This window comes from Macrobrachium nipponense, chromosome 31 (genome assembly GCF_015104395.2).
Source record: "Macrobrachium nipponense isolate FS-2020 chromosome 31, ASM1510439v2, whole genome shotgun sequence".
Classification (NCBI taxonomy): Eukaryota; Metazoa; Arthropoda; class Malacostraca; order Decapoda; family Palaemonidae; genus Macrobrachium; species Macrobrachium nipponense.
The window spans coordinates 56168137-56191500 of NC_061093.1; the positions used below are offsets into that span (position 1 = coordinate 56168137).

General features: G+C 37.8%; 1 protein-coding gene across 12 annotated transcripts in view; it reads left to right on the forward strand.

Annotated features, from left to right (window-relative positions):
• LOC135206988 (plasma membrane calcium-transporting ATPase 3-like) overlaps window positions 1–23364 on the forward strand; it is a 127583-nt gene that overhangs the window by 35475 nt on the left and 68744 nt on the right. For all 12 annotated transcript variants that reach the window (XM_064238591.1, XM_064238593.1, XM_064238595.1 and 9 more), the window contains exon 2: window positions 5915–6922. In XM_064238591.1, coding sequence (XP_064094661.1) covers window positions 6739–6922 — 184 coding nt within the window. In that variant the 5' untranslated portion in view covers window positions 5915–6738. The remainder of the gene's footprint in view (window positions 1–5914; window positions 6923–23364) is intronic.

Genomic DNA, 23364 nt, shown 5'->3' on the forward strand with positions numbered 1-23364 from the left:
TCTCTCGAGTTTTCTCGCAATGCTTCTCTCAGTCTTAAAAGCGCCATCTCCCCAGACATCTGGCCCTGAACTAATAGCTCAAAATTTTTCTTGAATCTTTTATACGATCGAACTTCACCATCCCACGTCGGACAAGAAAGTTTCTTCAATTGGACGAATGACGAATTAGATTTGCTGACCGCATTAGCATGCTTAGGAATGTCCTCTTTTACCGATAGCTTTTCCATTCGTTCATTTATCTGCGTCCTCAGCTTGTGGAAGGTAACACCCGCATCACGCAATGTTTTCAAAGTTTCGTCACAAGTCAGATTGCCTGCGGAGACTTTTCAAATCACTATATGATTCACGAAGAGAGTTCAATGATAAGCTTAGATCATCAACAGTGGCGTTCTCTGCATCTGCTAAGATGGCCTCGGCATCTAAACTTTCAATAGTCCAGGTCTCAAAGGCAATGCCAAATTTCTTCTGAGTCGAAGATTTCACTTTCCTGGGAGGCATGTTTGCGAGATTGAACAGTAAACAGCAGTACAACACTCGAACGATGAATTCAGCGAGCCAGTTATGAGAAATGGAACACAAGAAGTATTGCTTCAAATTGCTTCAAAACACCAACTTTGGGTCGATAACTGATAATAGCCACTTTTCTAGACGATGAGTCATTTACGGAACCAACTAGTTAGGCATTCAAACATTCAGCTTTCGCGAACTAAACTCGTTGACACTTTTTTTTTTTTTTTTTTTTTTTTTTTTGCTGTTGTTGACAATGAAGCAATTTATGAACGAGTTGACCTTGAGGACAATTTACATACCACAAGGCACAAATTGGAGCGAACTTACTTTAAAGTTTCCTCGATTCCGCAGAGCACTTGGAAATGAAATGTAGCGCAACTGCAGGGGCTTGCGCCTGCCCAATCAGAATAAGACCATTGACACCTCAACCAACCATACGAACGAGGCATGTAACGTCACGACGTTGAAGTCGTTACAGACATTTCATTCTGCAAATGAAATAATTACAATAATATTTTTATCCTACTTTACAGAGAAAATGTCAACAGACCTAAATTAAAATTAAATTACACTTACATTACGACTTACAAAAAAACAATAATAAGTATATTACAACAAAACCAATCAAAACAGAAGTAACAAATTTGAATATGAATCGACCAGTAAATTACAAATGGAATTGATCAATCAATACAGTTACTTACTCCAAGCTATTTAGTTGGAGGGTGCAGTCTTATTCTAAATTATTAATGGCGATCTCGAAAGAGAACCGCCCAGCTCCAGGCCTCAAGATCAAGTGTAAAACAACGATTCTTTGGGCAGATTTTCGCTTGTTAAAGAATTCGTCCAGTACCTAGTTTGGCAACTAAACGACCCCAAATTTTATAATTTGCTAGTTCAATAATGGAAATAGAAGACGCGATTCGTGTCTGTTTACACAGAACAGAGAGCTTTGGTTTAATTCGAAGATTGAGTATATATACATACATATGTATATATACTCACACACACAAATACAAGGTGTCCATAAAATCCCAGTACCATTCTGGGCAATAAATACTCGTAATGGTACTGGGACTTTATGGACACCCTGTATAAGTACAAGCATGCATGCTTATATTTCTTTGTTTAGTTGCCACAAATTATTTGTTGCATTCACAGGTAAATTGTTGTGTAATAAAAACAAAAGAGAGCCGTCACCTCGTGAAATCTGTCGACCCTCACTGTGTATATATGTGTATTACATAGTTACATCAACGTATTCATGTTTACATGCGTCAGAAATGCTTTATTGTAACACTTTTTATTGCTAATTATATTGAAGTCGGATATGTCTTACGAAACATGTGGCTACGTTTCGTTCAGAAAATATAATTTTTTAAAATCAGTTTTCCATTCTGTTCCGTATTTCGTATTTTATCTGATTTAAATAACAAAAATTTTCCTTTTGTTCACGCTGTTATATCAGCGACTCATATCCAGTGTTCATTATTCACAATCCGAACGTCTTTCTAAAGGGATTTTAGCTTCACGCTCATAGCGGGCAGAGATAATCATTGCAACGAGCGTGTCATATAACGCTGTCAAGGTTATACCATACTCCGGATCTCAAAGGTTATAGGAGCGCCTCAGTGGCGTGATCGGTATGGTCTTGGCCTGCCACCTCGGTGGCTGCGAGTTCGATTCTCGGCCATTCCACTGAGGGGTCAGAGATGCGTTTTTTCTGGTGACAGAAGTTCACTCTCGACGTGGTTCGGAAGTCACGTAAAGCCGTTGGTCCCGTTGCTGAATAACCACTGGCTCCATGCAACGTAAACACACCATACAAACAAACAAACAAAGGTTAAAGGAAATCCAACTCGAAGAGACAGAAGTAGAACAACAGGATTTGGTTGCTGTTCTAGGGAGAGGGAAACAGATGGTTCTATAGATGTGCTACAGGGCGGGAAGGATCTACTAGATTCTAGAGCATTCGTCTAAGATGGTCTAAGAGAGAGAGAGAGACCTTACCTTACAGACCTTACAGCCCGTTCGGGTTGCCCCAGGTCCCTCAGTGTGAGGCACCTCTAATGTCTACCAGAGAGAGAGAGAGAGAGAGACCTTGAGAGACCTCACCTTACAGACCATACAGCCCGTTCGGGTTGCCCCAGGTCCCTCAGTGTGAGGCACCTCTAATGTCTACCAGAGAGAGAGAGAGAGAGAGAGACCTTGAGAGACCTTACCTTACAGACCTTACAGCCCGTTCGGGTTGCCCCAGGTCCCTCAGTGTGAGGCATCTCTAATGTCTACCAGAGAGTTGCTAGTACATCTTCCGGTATATTTTGCATCTTCCAATCTTGGATGGTCTGGGATCCAGCTTGGATATTTTTCGAGCTTATTCTTAAACACATCTACGCTCACTCCTTATACGTTCCTCAGATGAGTTGACATCGCATTGAATAGACGCTGCATTATCGTTGCTGGAGGAGAGAGAGAAGAGAGAGAGAGAGAGAGAGAAGAGAGAGAATATGGAAACTTTGGGGTATGGTTTCTTCAGTAGTCCAGCTCTTCAAGTGCCCGATTTGCAAGCTACTGTGAGGAAAAGAGTCTGCTTTCAAGATATTACTGCATCGCTATATCCCATTATTATTTTGATGTATATAAATATATTATTATGTATATACATATATATACTATATATATAAACACAGATTTTCATTCATTTACTCATTCACGAAAACGCACACAGCCACTTATTGAAAAAAAAAAAAGTTAATTTCGAATTCTTCTCTGTGTTTGGTTTTGTTAGCAGAAAAACACATTACGATTAACTTTAGAAAAAATAGAGTACTTGCCTTAATATCACACGGGTAGCATGCTTGCTTATATACGTAGACACACACACTCTCTCTCTCTCTCCCTCTCTCTCTCTCTCTCTCTCTCTCTCTCTCTCTCTGATATCATAAGTATGAATTACATTCGCTCAATGTCTATAAATACTGAAGTTGACACCTATCGGCGAACTCGCGTGCAAAACGGCAACCCCCCTCCCCCCCATCCCGCCCCCCTCCCCTCCTCTCGTAGTTGGAGCTTGGCATTCTTGCACACTGAAATACTCGTACTTCGAAACTTGATAATAATTATTCATACGTTGGCTTTCACGGGATTACGAGCTTGAATAAGTAAGTGGTTACGTGTCAGTTGATGTAATGTGCACAACTGATGAGAAGTGCAGCGTAGGAAAAGATTATTATTATAACTGACGATGACGTTGGCTATCATTTGGCGAATCTCCTCGAAGTCTGGTACTGTACTGTTAGCACGAATGATCGGCAGTCACTGCTCTAACTTTTACCAAGAATACCCTTGTAGCTAAAGTCATAGGCAGAACATTCTCTTTTCTTGATACCTTAGAAAGGTAATTTTTTGTCTTTTCTTTCTTTCCAAGTAAGGACGCTAGAAAAATAGTGATGCTCTTTGTAATTTAAATCTTTGAATGTTTGCTCTCTTCTTGATACCTTGGAAAGGCTATTTTTTGTCTTTCCTTTCTTTCCATGTAAGGACGCGAGAAAAATATTGATGCTCTGTGATTTAAATACTTTAATCTTTCAATGTATGGTACACTTTTATTTGATAATTATGATTATCGCTCTTAATTAATCTTGGGAGCATTGTTTAGGTCAAGCTTCAAGTGAGCAGGTGGACGTGACGACCACTGACATCAAAATTGTCCTTTTCCATTGACTGATTGATTGGTTCAAGGTTATATGTCGTCGTGATTCCCATTAAATGTTAGATTATTCATCAGTACGTGTCAAAGCACTCACGTCATATCCGCGTTGTAAGATGGTTCAGCTGCCGAGGTAATAATATTTTCCAGATCGAAGCTCCGTTGACTTCATCTCGTATTGCACACAGCTAATTCTATTCTCAATGTAGGACTCCGTTCTGGTTTTCATTTCTTATGGAAACTGATCCTGAAATACTCAAAGGAGCAAAGACAGCTTAATTTCTAAACCTGACAGGGTAAATGTGAGGTCGATTCGTTTATGATTTTATAACGAGAATTAATAATATGGCGCCCCAGATTTTAGTGATATTGCTAAATTGTGAAGATGAAGTAAGCGGATCACTCAGACAATTCAAAGACAACCGTATTATAACTCTCCTAAACGGTCATTCTCTTTACTTTTCTGGCTCTTCAAATAGTGCTATCGATGGACTTCCAAAAGTCGAACCTGATATCCCATTTAGGGGTATTTTAGCCGTTTAATCCTATAGCGAAGTTTTTATGCCAACTTGAAATGAAATAATCTCTCTCTCTCTCTCTCTCTCTCTCTCTCTCTCTCTCTTCTCTCTCTCTCTCTAGGAGAATGTCATGAAGACTACCAACTTGTAAAATTTTGTAGAAAATACTTGGAATAATGTTCGGGATTCTGTTTGTAAAAAAAATATCTGGGACATATTGAACAGGACTGCAGTAAATTTATTTTTAGGAGGGATATTGTAATTTTTTACTTAGAAAATTGTGATTTAACTTATCATTTTTATTTAGAAAATTGTGATTTAACTTGTTATTTTTTATTTAGAAAATTGTGATTTAACGTGTCATTTTTCATTTAGAAAATTTTTATTTAATTTGTCATTATTTACTTAGAAAATTGTGATTTAACTTGTTATTTTTCATCAAGAAATTTGTGATTTAACTTGTCATTTTTTATTTAGAAAATTGTGATTTAATTTGTCATTATTTACTTAGAAAATTGTGATTTAACTCGTTATTTTTCTTTAAGAAATTTGTGATTTAACTTGTCATTTTTCATTTAGAAAATTTTGATTTAATTTGTCATTATTTACTTAGAGAATTATGATTTAAGTTGTTATTTTTCATTAAGAAATTTGGGATTTAACTTGTCATTTTTTATTTAGAAATTGTGATTTAACTTATTATTTTTTATTTAGAAATTGTGATTTAAGTTGTCATTTTTCATTTAGAAATTTGTGATTTAACTTGTCAATTTTTATTTAGAAAGTTATGATTTCAATTGTCATTTTTCATTTGGAAAATTGTGATTTAACTCATCATTTTTATTTAGAAAATGGTGATTTAACTTGTCAATTTTTATTTAGAAAGTTGTGATTTAAATTGTCATTTTTTATTTAGAAAATGTGATTTATCTTGTTATTTTTCATTTAGAAAATCGATTTAACCTGTCATTTTTAATTAAGAAAATAGTGATTTAATTTCACAATATTTTTTGCATGATTTAGAAATCGATATGCTATATCTTCTTCCGATTAGATTTGAAATTGCGATGTTGATGCAGCATGAAACCTCTGTATTCAGCTGACCATGAAAGTTAGTGCATTGGAAATGTGTCCTTTTTAAAAATAACTAATTATATCTTTCTTCTTCTTATTTCAGGTGACGGAGAGATTGTTCCGTCCTTACTTCTAACTCTCTTTTCCGCCCAGGCATTGCTGTACCTCTGCTTCAGAAAAAACGACGTTTTAGCAAAAAATCTTGATGGTTGAGAAATGAGTGTATAGAAGTTTTTTGTGCTGAATCATTTATTTTTTAAAGAAGTGAGACTCAAAACTTGTTTGCTGACAAGTACCGAATGACGACGAGAGTTGAAAACGTTTGAAGTAACTTTCTATCATAAAGTGATCTTCGAAGGTAACATCTGATGTCCTTCTCGAATTGTTATCTCGCTCGGAAACCTCATTCAGAATTGCAATGTTTAATAGAATGATTTCAAAAGTGCACCTGTGAAAAACTCAAGGAAATCTCATTCAGAATTGCACTGTTTAATGAAATGCTTTCAAAAGTGCACCTGTGAAAAACTCAAGAGTAGCAACCTTCGACAAAACACGTTCAAGAAAAGAAAAAGACCAAGATCAAATACTTGTCTCGCTGAAGGCACTGAAAACTTGAGAGAGCCTCGGAACGCCTTTCAGAATTCGCGAGAAACGGACTGAAAAGGAAAACTTTCACTTTTCCCAAATATGGTCTCCCCTTCGTTCTCAGAGGTCCTTGTGACGAGGCTCTGAATCCTTTTAGTTATGTGCGACTACTGACGTTGAGAGGCGCATCAACAATGTAATTGACGCCCTCACGCGCTATTTACTTGTGGTTCTTGGTGTCGAGAAGGGAGGGAAGAGGAAGATAAACATGATGGGTGCACATTTCATTTAACTGTAATGCCTGACACTGATAATCAAAACAGCAGTAATGGGTGACACGTTATGTACCGTCGAAGTATAGACATGACGGAAGGCGTGGATCTGCCTAGCGGGGGGTTCGGGGTAACCCTGAAGGAACTCCGCTCCTTGATGGAAGCCAGGGGCGCCGACGGCCTCAAGAGACTCAAGGAAGACTTCGAGAACGTCGAGGAACTATGCAAGAGGCTCCGGACGCATCCTACGGAAGGTAAGTTGAGGAGGGAGCGAGAGAGACCTGCGCTACTTACATATGACCTATTCTTCCCTTTAAAATTTAAATAATCAGTTTAAAACAATTATTTACGCATTTTTATACATCAGGCTACTACGAGTCGATGGTCTGAGGAGGACTTTCTGTCCCGTCCTCAGTGGCGTGATCGGTATGGTCTTAGCCTGCCATCTCAGTGGCCGCAAGTTCGATTCACGGGCATTCCATTGAGGTGTGAGAGATGTGTATTTCTGGTGATAGAAGTTCACTCTCGACGAGGTTCGGAAGTCACGTAAAGCCGTTGGTTGGTCCCGTTGCTGAATAACCACTGGGGTTCCATGCAACGTCAAAGCACCATTCAAACAAACAAACAAAATCCATTGCTACATAATTCAGTCCATGGAACCGAACTCTAGTTTCTGTAGGTGTGAAAGTTTAATGAGATTCAATTTTGTATTGATTTCATGGTCGGTACAACAGGCAGTAAACATTATAAGTCTTGCCTCCCGCAGTACAATGCTAGTAAGTTATTTTCGTGTTGCGTGAGCTATTCAGCATTGTTTATGCGATTTTATTGCGAATATATATGGTGACTTCAAATAGAGACAAAATACGTCATGCTTGTTTGCTTTGCAATAAAAGCAAGGAAAATTTAATGCCCAAATCTAAATATTTCAGACAGAAGCACTTCCATACCAATCTTCTCTATAGGAAACGTACTGCAATGACTTATTATTATTATTATTATTATTATTATTATTATTATTATTATTATTATTATTATTATTATTATTATTATTATTATTATTTATTTATTTATTTATTTTTTAAATTTTTTTTTTTGGCTCTATCACAGTCCTCTAATTCGACTGGGTGGTATCTACAGTGTGGGCTTCCGGGTTGCATCCTTCCTCCTTAGGAGTCCATCACTTTTCTTACTATGTGCGCCGTTTCTAGGATCACACTCTTCTGCATGAGTCGTGGAGCAACTTCAGCCTCTAGTTTTTCCAGATTCCTTTTCAGGGATCTTGGGATCGTGCCTAGTGTCCCTATGATTATGGGTACAATTTCCACTGGCATATCCCATATCCTTCTTATTTCTATTTTCAGTTCTTGATACTTATCCATTTTTTCCCTTTCTTTCTCTTCAACTCTGGTGTCCCATGGTATTGCGACATCAGTGAGTGATACTTTCTTCTTGATTTTGTCAATCAACGTCACGTCTGGTCTATTTGCACGTATCACCCTATCTGTTCTGATACCATAGTCCCAGACGATCTTTGCCTGATTGTTTTCTATCACTCCTTCAGGTTGGTGTTCGTACCACTTATTACTGCAAGGTAGCTGGTGTTTCTTGCACAGGCTCCAGTGGAGGGCTTTGCTACTGAATCATGCCTCTTTTTGTACTGGTTCTGTGCAAGTGCCGGACATTCGCTTGCTGTGTGGTTTATGGTTTCATTTTTCGTATTGCACTTCCTACATATAGGAGAGATGTTATTTCCATCTATCGTTCTTTGGATATATCTGGTTCTTAGGGCCTGATCTTGTGCCGCTGTTATCATTCCTTCAGTTTCCTTCTTGAGCTCTCCCCTCTGTAGCCATTGCCACGTGTCATCGCTGGCTAGTTCTTTAGTCTGTCTCATGTATTGTCCGTGCATTGGTTTGTTATGCCATTCCTCTGTTCTGCTTGTCTTTCTCCTGTCTGTATATTTCTGGGTCTTCGTCTACTTTTATCAGTCCTTCTTCCCATGCACTCTTGAGCCACTCGTCTTCACTGGTCTTCATATATTGCCCCAGTGCTCTGTTCTCGATGTTGACGCATTCCTCTATGCTTAGGAGTCCTCTCCCTCCTTCCTTTCGTGTTCTGTATCGTCTGTCCGTATTTGCTCTTGGGTGTAGTGCTTTGTGTATTGTCATATGTTTCCTGGTTTTCTGGTCTATGCTGCGGAATTCTGCCTTTGCCCATTCCACTATTCCTGTGCTGTATCTGATTATTGGCACTGCCCATGTGTTTATGGCTTTTATCATATTTCCGGCGTTGAGTTTTGACTTGAGTATCGCCTTGAGTCTCTGCATATATTCTTTCCTGATCGTGTCCTTCATATCTTGATTTTTTATATCTCCTCCTTCCATTATTCCCAGGTATTTGTATCCCGTCTTATCTATGTGTTTGATGTTGTTCCCATCTGGCAGCTTTATCCCTTTAGTCCTTGTTACTTTGCCCTTTTATTATTATTATTATTATTATTATTATTATTATTATTATTATTATTATTATTATTATTATTATACTTGTATACACACTTGATGTTTTGTTTGCTATGCCTTGGATTTGGTGTGTGGTTGTTCTCTGAAAAATCTGTACATGGCTGTCTTTGTATTGTACTGTACACTGTAGAGTGTTATTTCATATTTGACTGTACATCTGGGATGTTGTACTGGTAGTAATTTCACGTAGCTGTAACTGTACTCTTTGTGCTCGATTACAGACAGACAGGTTTTATGCCTAGCTTATTGTGCTTGGCTGTACACAAAGACTCATGACGTGACTAGGGTATTATTGATTGTGACTTGGGTATTATTGAAAGGTAGATGTTTTCCAGAACATTCCAGTGCTATTAATGGCAATTGGAATCGTACATCGTTCTGAAGGGCATTCACAGGACATAATTGGACTAGTGACACAGTTTTAATTTACTTTCTCTAAGTTTTGCACAAATCTCCAAGGTTTGTTATTATTTGACGTGTTCAGAAACAAGCCAAATTGTATGTATGATTTTGCTCGTGTATATCTGTCTGTACCTGTGTATACAGGGTGTATATCTGTCTGTACCTGTATATACAGGGTGTATATATCTGTCTGTACCTGTGCATACAGGGTGTATATATCTGTCTGTAACTGTGTATACAGGGTGTATATATCTGTCTGTACCTGTATATACAGGGTGTATATATCTGTCTGTAACTGTGTATACAGGGTGTATATATCTGTCTGTACCTGTTTATACAGGGTGTATATATCTTTCTGTACCTGTGTATACAGGGTGTATATATCTGTCTGTACATGTGTATACAGGGTGTACTATATCTGTCTGTACCTGCGTATCCAGGCACTAAATTATTATGTTGTGCACAGATGAATAAGCATTTTGTATAATTCATGAACCGACTATAAGTACTAACGTAGCTTTGGGGAGTAACAGAGACACCCTCCCCCCACCTTTTTTTCTCTTTTTTTTTATCATAATGGTGATATCGCTGCTCCATGTGGATGTCCTACAGCGGCGGCGTCCATGCTATCCACGATGACACCAATCGATAGAGCACTATTATCACATCTTCTTCATCAGTTTCTCTTGCGAACTGAACTTTTTGCATCTTTCTTTTTGTTGGAATTACTGATTATGCATTGGTTTAGATACTCGCATAAACGCTGCCCCCAAGTTATTTTTGACGTTATTCGATATCACACAAGCGAGCCGTTGTTAGAAGTATTGACTGGAAGCACATTTGCTGCTTTCAAGCAGGAAGTGTCTTGCTTGCTTTTCTACCGTATACCTTGGAAATTGATATCTCATAAAATATTTGAAAAGTTCGCGAACAGTTCTACCAATTTCTGATTCCGTATTTTAGTAGTTTCACGGAATATTTATTTATTTATTTATTTTTACCAAAGTCATAAAGCGTTATTCGAAACCTACAAGAGTATACAAAAATCTTAGGTGAATCTGGGACAAATCTATATATATATATATATATATATATATATATATATATATATATATATATATGCATAATTTCATAGCGAATAATGAAGGCATAAAAAACTCGCCGAGTGCGATCGCCCTGGCTATCAGAAAATAGGCTAAATTGAAGCCAAAGGGGTTCCTCCATAGAAGAAGGCCTTCTTGTTCTTCTTGTTCTTCTTGTTCTTCTTCTTCGTCTTCTTCTTCTTCTTCTTCCTCTGTCTGTCCTTCCTTCCTACCTCGGAGGGCATCTTTAAAGCTCGCTGTAGAGGTTAATTGCCCAAGTATTAGCAATCAATAAGTTGGCTGGAGGTTGTCGTGCCAGCATACCTTCCAGGTAGGTTGGTGTGACGATGGAAAAGTGGTCCTCCTCCTCCTCTCCTCCTTCCTCCTTCCTCCTCCTCCTCCTCCGCTCCTCCTCCTCTTCCTCCTCCTCCTCCTCCTCCTCCTCCTCTTCCTCCTCCTCCAGGGTCTCAGTGTTCCCCCGGGGCCTGTGAATGGTGCCATGGGTAGCCCTCGTGAGAGGCTGAGACTGTCTCTGAATTGTCATCATGACTATGATTGAAGTTAAATTGATGAATATGTCATGGATTGACATGAACTAGACTCTGGTCATCTATGACAAAGGAACTATGATTGAAGTTAAAATGATGATATGACATGAGACTGAATGAACTAGACTCTGGTCATGACTATGACAACAAAGTAACTATGATTGAAGTTTAAAATGATGAAATATGACATGAGATTGAAATGACTAGACTCTGGTCATGACTTATGACAAGGAACTATGATTGAAGTTCAAATGATGAATATGACATGAAACTGAAATGAACTAGACACTGGTCGTGACCGTGAAAAGGAACCATGATTGAAGTTAAAATGATGATATGACAGGTACGGAAATGAATAAGACTATGGTCATGTCTATGACGAGGAACTATGATTGAAGTTAAAATGATGAATATGACATGAGATTGAAATGAACTAGACTCTGGTCATGACTATGACAAGGAACTATGATTAAAGTTAAAATGATGAATATGACTAGGACGGAAATGAACCAGACTCTGTCATGACCGTGAAAAGGAACCATGATTGAAGTTCATGTGATGAATATGACAGGACGGAAATAAATTAGACTGTGGTCGTGACTATGACAAGGAACTATGATGACGACTGTATGATGACGTTTAAGTCTGTGGTCTTCATGATGAGTTTGTATAGAAATGTCCTTGATTTGTGATCTCGAAAATAAATATTTTCAGCCTACTTTTTCCTGCCATCATAAAATTTGAAAATATGGAATCTATAATTTGAAGTTTTTTTTTTTCATGCTATGAAATATGAAAAAAAAATCTATACAAATTCACTTATAGTTATTACAGGTAGACCCCAGACTAACTGGTATGAGCCAGTAAAAATATAGAAAGAGTCTTTGCACGAACGAATTAAGATTGAGGAGGTCTTAAGGGTGCCATTTAGCCAAGAGGGGAAGGTGGGGAGAGATTCCCCTCACGCGGAGAGGGAGGAAAGCGGGTTTATTCTATTTTTGGGAAAATACGAAAGGTTTTTGTTTGAAGATCGCAATCGATGAATCAATTTAGAAACGCGCGCCGCCGCCGCACCGGAAGAGATCTATGGTCTTCAAAAATTCAGGTTCTCACCGGTGCCGGGGGGCGGGGGGTGCGGTGTTAGCAGTGCCATCATTGGACCTCATGCGGTGCACTGTAGGCATTACTTAAGAGTCTTTGCAGCGTACCTTCTCCACCTAGCTGCAACCCCTTTCGTTCCTTTTACTGTACCTCCTTTCATATTATCTCTCTTCCATCTTGATTTCCACCGTCTCCTAACAGTTGCTTCATAGTGCAGCTGCTTTGAGGTTTTCCTCCTGTTATACCTTTCAAACCTTTTAACTATGAATTTCCATTTCAGCGCTGATTGACCTCATAGGTCCCAGTGCTTGGCATTTGGCCTAGATTCTATATTCAACTCAAGAATTCAGGTTCTGGACGCTGGTGGTTTATTTATAGAAAATCAACCTGAGCGAGGAAATGGCTGTTCGATAGCGACTGGTTGAAGAGCAACCAGAAATACAGGAAGCAAAATGTAAATGTATTAGATGTAAAAAATAAACTTTGCAGGAGGAACTTGATAACGAGGCGCTCAGTGATGTAAATAGGAAAGCCTAGGTAACAATGAGATGGATAGGTGTTTGTTATTGATTGTATTACTATCTATCCATCTTTCTCTTTCAAAATAATTAGAATGATTGCTGTTTGTTATTGTCTTGTATAACTAACTACTTACCCATCTCTTTCTTTCATAATAATTAGATGGATCGGTGTTTGTTAATGACTTGTATAACTATCTATCCATCTTTCTCTTTCAAAATAATTAGATGGATCGGTGTTTGCTATTGACTTGTATAACTAACTATCCATCTTTCTCTTTCATAATAATTAGATGGATCGGTGTTTGTTATTGATTGTATAACTGTTTGTCCATCTTTCTCTTTCATAATAATTAGATGGATCGGTGTTTGCTATTGACTTGTATAACTAACTATCCATCTTTCTCTTTCATAATAATTAGATGGATCGGTGTTTGCTATTGACTTGTATAACTATCTATCCATCTTTCTCTTTCAAAATAATTAGATGGATCGGTGTTTGCTATTGACTTGTATAACTATCTATCCATCTTTCTCTTTCAATAATTAGATGGATCGGTGTTTGTTATTGACTTGTATAACTAACTATCTACCCATCTTTCTCTTTCATGCATGAACCTCTTTATAAACGAAACATTACGCTTGAATTGTCAATTAACGGGAGAGTCACAATAGGTGGCTCCTCATTCATTAAGACAGGTAATAATGAAGTCGCTAATTACCTCGACAAATGTCATTATTACTGCACCGCATTGCCAGTCGGACTTGGCGTTTGGCAGCAGAGAAAAAAGAAGAGAGAGAGAGAGAGAGAGAGAGAGAGAGAGAGAGATATGCAATACCAATACCGAAAGACGCGGACAAGAGAAGGTCATTCGTTGGATTAAGGCTAAGGCAACATTTTAAATGTCCTGTGAAGGTTTTGGGATTTGTTTACTTTTCTGTAACATGACCGAGTGACCGCAAGAGGACACACACATTGCTTCCGCTTAACCTGTTTATATAAGAACGTCGATCAACGTGAGAGACTTTTACTCGCGTGTGGGAATGTAAATATTACAATCTCGCGCTGATTTTTTTTATTGATTTTACGCGTCGTTTTTCAAAAGAATAAACGTAAGATACCGGCGCGCAGATTTTTTATTGATTTTACGCGTCGTTTTTTAAAAATAAATGTCAAGATACCGGTCTATTAAACTTCTACACAACCTCTACCATAAGGGGGCGTGTCCGAAGATTAGTACACAACCTCTACCAAAAGGGGGCGTGTCTGAAGCTTAGCATTTCTCACCAGAATCACTTTGCCAACGTCTCTTGTGCATCAAACCGACGAGAGTTATTTTACGCTCATTGCAATGGGGCATACATGAAAGTGCGAGGGTTTGATAATACATCAAGCAGCAGTTGCCAGAAATGACAAAATGACCTCTTGATGGAGCACACTTCAATAAACTGCAACGTGGAGGAGAACGTGATCGATGTCAGTTCGCTAAAGCTTTTATTTTTTTTTTTTTTATTCTTGTACTGCTTAGACTTGTACAATTCCCTTCTGATGGTCCAGATGATTCGTCTTTCTCGAACCGCCACTTCCATTTCTCCGTCTGTGAGCAGACGCGTCGAGCCTGTCAAAAATGCCCGGAAATGGAATAGAAGATTGCGTGGAAATATTATATAACGTTTATAACTATTTATCCAAGACATCAGTGCAATTTTCCAGTTTGATGAAGCTAGTAGTGGCTGGCAAAAGCTCACTGATATATAGGCATGTTTCTAGATACTACATTGATCGTCCGTCACCTCTTGATGGCTGCTTAGTCGACAATAGACATTCCAAGGTCAACTGCTGATGACCAATTTTAACCCTTCAAACTCCTCAACTTCCTGGATTTCTTTCGATTTCTTCTTTGCCTCACCATTTACCCTGCGATCACTCTAGTGGTTCAAAGTCGATGATACCTGTGCATGAAATATGAATATAAGACAACAAAAGTAGCTATAGATACAAACTTGATGTCATAAGGGTAAGGAATATGAATTTGTTATTGTAATCATCATTGTTAATGTAATATTTTCCCCACATTGGTCCCTTGAGGAAGTTCAGATTATTATTATTATTATTATTATTATTATTATTATTATTATTATTATTATTATTATTATTATTATTATTATTATTATTATTATTATTATTATTATTATTATTATCACAGGTTTTATTGAAAATAATGGCTATGTCAGCTGCGTTCATTTTGTATAGAAGTTTCTATACAAAATAAACGCGACTGAAATAGCCATTATTTTCAATAAAACCTGTAGTAATGAAGGTCTTCTCCAGCATATTATTATTATTATTATTATTATTATTATTATTATTATTATTATTATTATTATTATTATTATTATTCTCATAACCTCTTGAGCAAGCATGCACAGAAAACAAAATGCCAATCTGTACAAAAAAAAAAGGCAAATCGCGAATAAAAATTGCAATTTTGTCTTATTATTCTTTATAAAAAAAAAAGACGCAACCAACCAATATATTCAGGAAGAACCTTGGAGGAGTGATGTTAAGCCAAGTTAATAAGATGTATTGATTTCCCTCATGATCATCTCTCCATGCTTCTTCTTCTTCTTCTTCTTCTTCTTCTTCGTCTTCTTCTTCTTCTTCTTCTTCTTCTTCTTCTTCTTCTTTCGTCTTAGTATTGCTTCCTATCCCGGCCCCATCTCCCAATCATCTTTACCTGAGATGCTTTTGCCGAGAGAGAGAGAGAGAGAGAGAGAGAGAGAGCGAGAGAAAGAGAGAGAGAGAGAGAGAGAGACTCGTCTTCAGATGCAGCTGGAAAGGATGAATAAACTGCCGAATTGTTTTCAGAAACCCTTCTAGTTTCTTCTCTGCAACAGTCATTACGGGCTGCTCTGTGAGCAAGAGCCCGTGCTGGCATATGGCCACCTCAATCAAAAACAAGCAACAAAGCAACAGTCGTCTGATAATTAGATACAAATTGACAAATTCAGTTTTGGGGTCAAAACAGGCTCTATGAATTTGCAAAAATGGGACCCATCTAGTGCACCTCGTCTGGCTTGAGATTCAAACACGTGTCTTCCAGAGAGAGAGAGAGAGAGAGAGAGAGAGAGAGAGAGAGAGAGAGAGAGAGAGAGAGAGAGCAATCTCAAGCAGTCATTGATTTGTTGGTGGGTCCACATTCCAGAGACGTGGAAAGAGGATAGCATGAAGATCACGAACCATTTTTTTTTATTTATTTTATTTTTGTACCTCCATACCGGAAATCATTGGAATTAAAAGGTTACCAGTTCCCATTGAATAGTTGATATACAAGTCACACATACGTCGGAAGAGGTTTTGTAATTGTACAGTTGATCAAGAATAGTTAAGGTGGTTGTAATTATGGTATTGTTTATATACTACAGTTCAGGGTTCCCAGAGAGGTTTAGTTTTGTATTATACTTAACGTTGACTGCATAATATATATATATATATATATATATATATATATATATATATATATATATATATATATATTGTGTGGGTGTTTATGTGCTATTGTTCGAGAAAATCTAATAGCAGTTGTGACATACTGTTTTAAGTTAAACTGTCAAATTCCTTTATGAGATCTTAAGATTAATATCGAGTACAGTACATCACATTAATTTTATGAAGATAATTGTGAAAGAGAAAAAATAAAACATGAATGAAATTTGTGAAACTTTAAGAAAAAAGATGTGTGAATTGTGTGATAGGAGAAAGAAAAAAAAAGAACTGCAAGAATTCTGCGAAACGAGAACGAATCAGCCTGTAAAATGTCACCGTCACGCACCATCATCTCTATCCAGGCAAAACGCTAATAAGGCCCTTCGCTATTAAGGACTTGATCGAAAAAAAAACCCAGTAGTAATCTTTTTTTCATCGACGAGAAGTCTCTCTGAGATAATTAAAGAGTCCCCAGAGACTTATAATATCATCCTCGTATCGAGGACACTAACTGGATTCATCCGGTTATTTCACCTTCTGATTCGTCTCTTCGGACTCGTGTAGGCTGTCAAGGAGTCACCCTGTTTCGATGTATAGTCGTAACCGGGCCTCAGTGGCGTGGGCGGGATGGTCTTGGCCTGCCACGTCGGTGGGTGCGAGTTCAATTCTCGGGCATAACCTTGAGGTGTGAGAGATGTGTACAGGGTATTCTCAGGCATTCCATTGAGGTTTGAGAGATGTGTACAGGGTATCTAGGGCATCCCATTGAGGTGTGAGATATGCGTACAGGGTATTCTCGGGCACTCCATTGAGGTGTGAGAGATGTGTATACAGGGTACTCTCGGGCATTCCATTGAGGTGTTAGAGATGTGTATACAGGGTACTCTCGGGCATTCCATTGAGGTGTGAGAGATGTGTATACAGGGTATTCTCGGGCATTCCATTGAGGTGTGAGATATGCGTACAGGTTATTCTTGGGCACTCCATTGAGGTGTGAGGGATGCGTACAGGGTATCCTTGGGCATTCCATTCAGGTGTGAGAGTATTATACAGGGTATTCTCGGGCATTTCGTTGGGGTGTGAGAGATGTTTATATAGGGTATTCTTAGGCATTCCATTGAGGAGTGAGAGATGTGTACAGGGTACTCTCGGGCATTCCATTGAGGTGTGAGAGATGTTTATATAGGGTATTCTTAGACATTCCATTGAGGTGTGAGAGATGTGTACTGGGTATTCTCGGGCATTCCATTGAGGTGAGAGAGATGTGTATGGGCACCCTGTATTTCTAGTGATAGAGTTCACTCTCGACGTGGTTCTTCGGGAGTCACGTAAAGCCGTTGATTGGTCCCGTTGCTGAATAACCACTGGAGTTCCATGCAACGTAAAAATACCATACAAACAAGAAATGTTATTCGTCATAAGCAGACATTCATGGTTGTGCTTAAATATAGCTCATGGTCCACTGTGACTTTTAGTAAATTATTAGGTAGAGCTGTAGCATGTTAGAATAGTCATGACTTACATCGTATGAAAGTTTAAATGACCGCTTACACATCTGCTGCTGACATTCCACCCCGCCCCAAACCCCTCCGACCCCCGGAATGGAGAGAGCACTCCTAGCGTGCTGGGTAACTGCAGGGTATTCTCAGAAAGTTCGTCTCTGACGACACCTACTCCCAAGTGCATTATATATATATATATATATATATATATATATATATATATATATATATATATATATATATATATAATATATACACCTCAAGTATAAAAGGCCTTTTATACTTAAGACGTATCCTGTTTCAACAGAAGAATTTATTTATATATATACATAATTCATACACACACACACACACACCACCACACACACATATATATATATATATATATATATATATATATATATATATATATATATATATATATTTCCAGAATGTATACATACATAAAAGTTCAGTAGAATCAAAGTTTACAGGTGCGCAGAAGCTTATGATTAGGTTGATAGACCCGTTAAATGATCTTGAGAGCTTATATACGTGCCGACGACGGTCTCAAGTGCTGGTCACCCATCCGCAAGCAGACCTGACTCGCCGCCGTTCAGTTTTGCCGATCGGAAAACCGGCATTGCAATACACTCCCAGCCACATAATATATGCAGACCAGACCTCGACATTGGCCAACTTCTCATCCCCACTACCCGACGAAAACTTATTATACACCCAATCGACAATTATGATTGATCTGAGAGCTTCATGGTTTACGCGAATCCATTCTTTCGTCAATGTATGATATCATGATTGGCTCGAACCGTTACACAGCGGTCGAAGCACTATCGTCGTAAGCTTGTGGTTCTTAAGGTATATAGTCTCCAAGGAAGAAAGGCAGCATGTTGAATAGATAACGAGTTATCTCATCTAATTTTGATGCCTTGAAATTCTGCAAATGTATTACTATGCCCTTTGAAGAAGACACGCCATTGTGAGCAAGAAGCCTGCTGTTGTCACGTTCGTTTTTCTTTATTTCTGTAAATATATTATTATTATATATATATTATATTATATATATATATATCATATAATATACATATATAAAATAAATATATATAATAAAGTATATAATAATATATAAATAATAAATATATATATATATATATATATATATATATATAAAACAAACAGGTAATGAACATCTCAAAGGGCGCATGGGATTCAGATGTCAATGATAAAGTTTTGTTTTTCATTCAACCAACGCTTAAGAGGATTAAAGGAAGATTATCAGTGGGAGTGACTTAACTTGGCTTTACCTGTGGATGGCTCTCTTGGTATATATACCACCTTTTCTGTAACTTTTCTCATTCATCTACCTTTAAGAGGGAGACAGCAGTCTCTGAAATATAGGATTTTCTCTCGCTATTCTGGTGTCTTTATGGGCTCCTTTTATTAGATGGAATTCTGTTGTAACAGAACATAACATTATACACACACAACACACACACACACACACACACACACACACACACACATATATATATATATATATATATATATATATACATATATATATATATATATATATTATATATGTATACCCATACCATATATTTCTCTACAATTTCTTGTGCATCTTAAAAACCCCGTTCCGACTCGAGGTAGTAACTGGGAAAAATGTCTTCCGCTCACAAGCAATTGATTAACAAAAGAATATACGGCACAGCTTTCAAACCTTTGTGCCCGACACCTCCCCCCCTCCCCCCATCCCCCCGACCCCCGTGGCCTTCCGTTCCCCGTGGGAAGCCTGACGGCAGCATTTTCCTTGACAGAATTAAAATCGAGCCGAAGAAACCAGGTTACACAAGAAGGGCCTCCTGCCCCACTCAATCACGAATGCCGGGATGCGTTTCAGCAAAACAGAGAAAACAGGTTTATTCAAAATCCGCTATGACGTGGTATCGTATATTCTGGAAACCTTGATGTCAATTATCTAGTTATTTATACGAGTGACCTTTGTTTTATTTTATGTACCATCTCATAATAATTTGACGTCCTTAGTTTCTAGTTATGATGATGGCTTGAAATGTAGTTTTGTCCAGGTTTTTTTCTTATTTATTCTTGTAATTCGTATGTATTTGTATATTACCATACACGTGAAATGTATATATAACATATATATATATATATATATATATATATATATATATATATATAACTGAATCACGAAAGTTTGGAACGTGATAAATGCATAAATAAAGGTATAAGCTACGAAGGGAAGTGAAACACTTTACTTCGTGGCTTATATCTTTTAAATATATATATATATATATATATATATATATATATATATATATATATATATATATATACTATATATACATATACATATTTTTGTCTGTCTGTATAAAGAGATAGACAGAGAACTCCTGGCACACGCGAAATCCGTCAGTACTTTTTGAACTGATGCCTTTTACCAATACGTAATGATACACTTTGTTATTTTCGCGTCGTGCTCGTCGATACAGTTTGAATATTACAGAGGCCATCGATCGAAATGGCTACCGGGGTGTCGCTGCCTCGAGTGTTATGTGGTTATGTAGTTCAACCCTCCACGAAAGTCGAATAAGAACAGGAGGAATTTTTACAAAGGCCAACTTGAGATGTCAAAGTTGCACTAATGCTTTATTATTCCTTTCACGACTTCAAGGTCACGATTTGTAGAGGTGCCCTGATACTTTGTTATATGAGGACGTGATTTGCTTTTTACCGAAATATTTTCATTACGATTTGTAAAGGTGCTATACCTATATTTTGCCCCTATTTTCGTTGCCTTTGTCGCATGATATGAGGACGTGATTTGCTTTTTACCGAAATATTTCCATCACGATTTGTAGAGGTGCTCTGATACTTTGTAATATGAGGACGTGATTTGCTTTTTAACAGAAATATTTCCATCACGATTTGTAGAGGTGCTCTAATACTTTGTAATATGATTGATTTGCTTTTTACCGAAATATTTTCATCACGTATATGTTTTATCTCCTCAATACGAAGTGTTAGCTGTAGAGTTGCCAAACGCCTTGTACAATTTAATCAATCTTTCGCGACGAGGATATCGTAGTTACTCAGAACTCTGGTTCATTGACGCTTTTGATTAAACCTAAGGATGTGAAAAGCGTTGTTGTCTAGATACTCTGAAGCATCCATTTTTTTCCTTAGCAATTATCAGTTATCCTAATAACCTGCGTTGTTTTCTGTTTTCATTATAACTAGCAAATGTTTGAACACAACGTGTTTACCCAAATTCTATGCATATGCACATATACTATAGTAGATCCACATCACCCGTGAATCTGATGTCTAGGCCAGTCCCTTACGACGCTCCTGATTGGCTGTTGATAAGCCAATCACAGGGCTGGAAACTCAGTCTCTCGAGAGAGTTCACATAAGCAGGATGTGTGTGCCATCTCTCCTGAGGGATACTTTTTGAAAGACGTATCCCTCAGGAGGGGTGGGACATAGATCCTGCCTTTGTGAACTCTCTCTCGAGAGAGAGACTGAGAGTTTCTAGCCCTGTGATTGGCTTATCAACAGCCAATCAGGAGCGTTGTAATGGACTGGCCTAGGCAACAGATGCGCGGGTGATGTGAATCTACTATAGGAAGGTAGTATTTTAAAATTATTTTTAAATTCTCATCTTTGACGTAAGATGACTTACAAGCAAAAAACTGGAAAATGATGCTGATGGATTGTTTATCCTCGCATTTTTGGCACTGCCTAAAAGGGCAATACGACACTGCCTAAAAGGGCAATGTGGCACTGCTTAAAAGGGCAATGTGGCACTGCCTAAAAGGGCAATGTGGCACTGCCTAAAAGGGCAATGTGGCACTGCCTAAAAGGGCAATACGACACTGCCCTAAAGGGCAATGTGGTACTGCCTAAATGGGCAATGTGGCACTGCCTAAAAGGGCAGTGTGGCACTGCCTAAAAAGGGCAATATGGCACTGCCTAAAAGGGCAATGTGGCACTGCCTAAAAAGGGCAATATGGCACTGCCTATAAGGGCAATATGGCACTGCCTTAATGGGCAATACGACACTGCCTAAAATGGCAATATGGCACTGCCTAAAAGGGCAATATGACACTGCCTAAAAGGGCAATGTGGCACTGCCTAAAAGGCCAGTACCATTAGACATATTAACAGTGAAGATAAAATGTCGGAAATGAGGAAACATGTCAAAAAAAAAAAAAAAAAATCGTAAAGCATATTTAAAGTAAATAAGTAAGAAGGATGTGAAGTGGCAGCTATTCGTTGCCATGACAACAAAGAGTTCGGAAGGCAGAAAACAGAATCTGACAGGAGGAACTGAATCCACTTCCTCTGTGACAGATTTTATTTCCTTTTATGTTTGTCTTTGTTCTTGTTTAAATCTGTAAGAGGCTATTGTTTTCTAAGTCCTTCATATAGTATTTGCCAACTTCATCCCCGTGAACAGAAGTTCTTCGTCTTATTTCTTGGTATTTTTTTTTTTTTTAGGTTTTCTGTTTCTTTATTAGTCAGCTGGAAGAAATACAGTCCTTTGTATTGATTCCAAGACTTGGTCAGTCTCTTGAATTTCCTTCTCAATGTCATTTTCTACGCTTGTTTAACAAGTAGAGAATGGTAATAGTTTTCTGTAAAAAAAAGTAAAACTATATAATTATTGAAAACTATACCACCCATGATCAAATCCAACTCAAAATATATATGACATATTGATTGGACATATAATCCTATTTTATGTGAAATGTATTTTGATTATGGAAGAAATCCAATAACCGTATGATGCAACTTCACGACAAAATTTAATCTCGCCTCAACCGGTTTTTTCCGGTAATATCTGCAGTGCGTTTCACGTGTTCAATACGTTACCGTTTTTGACACCACTTCTACGCTCGTTCAGAGCAAGTCATTAATCGATAATGGCTCACGCCGCCTCTACGAACTTTAAATGTCTCCGACAAACTTAGAGACGAGAACGGTAAGAAGCGCAGTATTTTGTCATCAGAACTTACTCGGTTTTAATGCTACTTCGTGGGAACAGGGCATAGAGACATTTTACAATACTTACTTCATATGGTAATTCAGTCATCATTACCTTTATTCACTATAAAAATATTAACCCATATTGCAGGTAGACTTTTAAGGTTTTGTTGTGTCTGCAAAATCAAAAAGTTTACAGCACAGATTTTTTTTTATATAACACTTTAGCACTACATCGTTTACATTTAAATTATAAATAGAAGAGTTCCAATGGAAATGTGACAAAGGATTGCAAAGTAAATCTCTGATAACAATAATCAAGATATCATCTTCAGCAAACAAATAAATCTGTTAGCGTATTTTATATGTAACAAAATTGAACTTAAACTGGAAGTTCACATGTGGTGACTACATGTCTTTGGACAGACAAGTCTTTCCACTGCTATGGCATCTGTTTACAAAAATGCATCTACCTTTGGATTATTAAAATGAAATGAAGGGTATGAAAATATCTTGTATCTCTG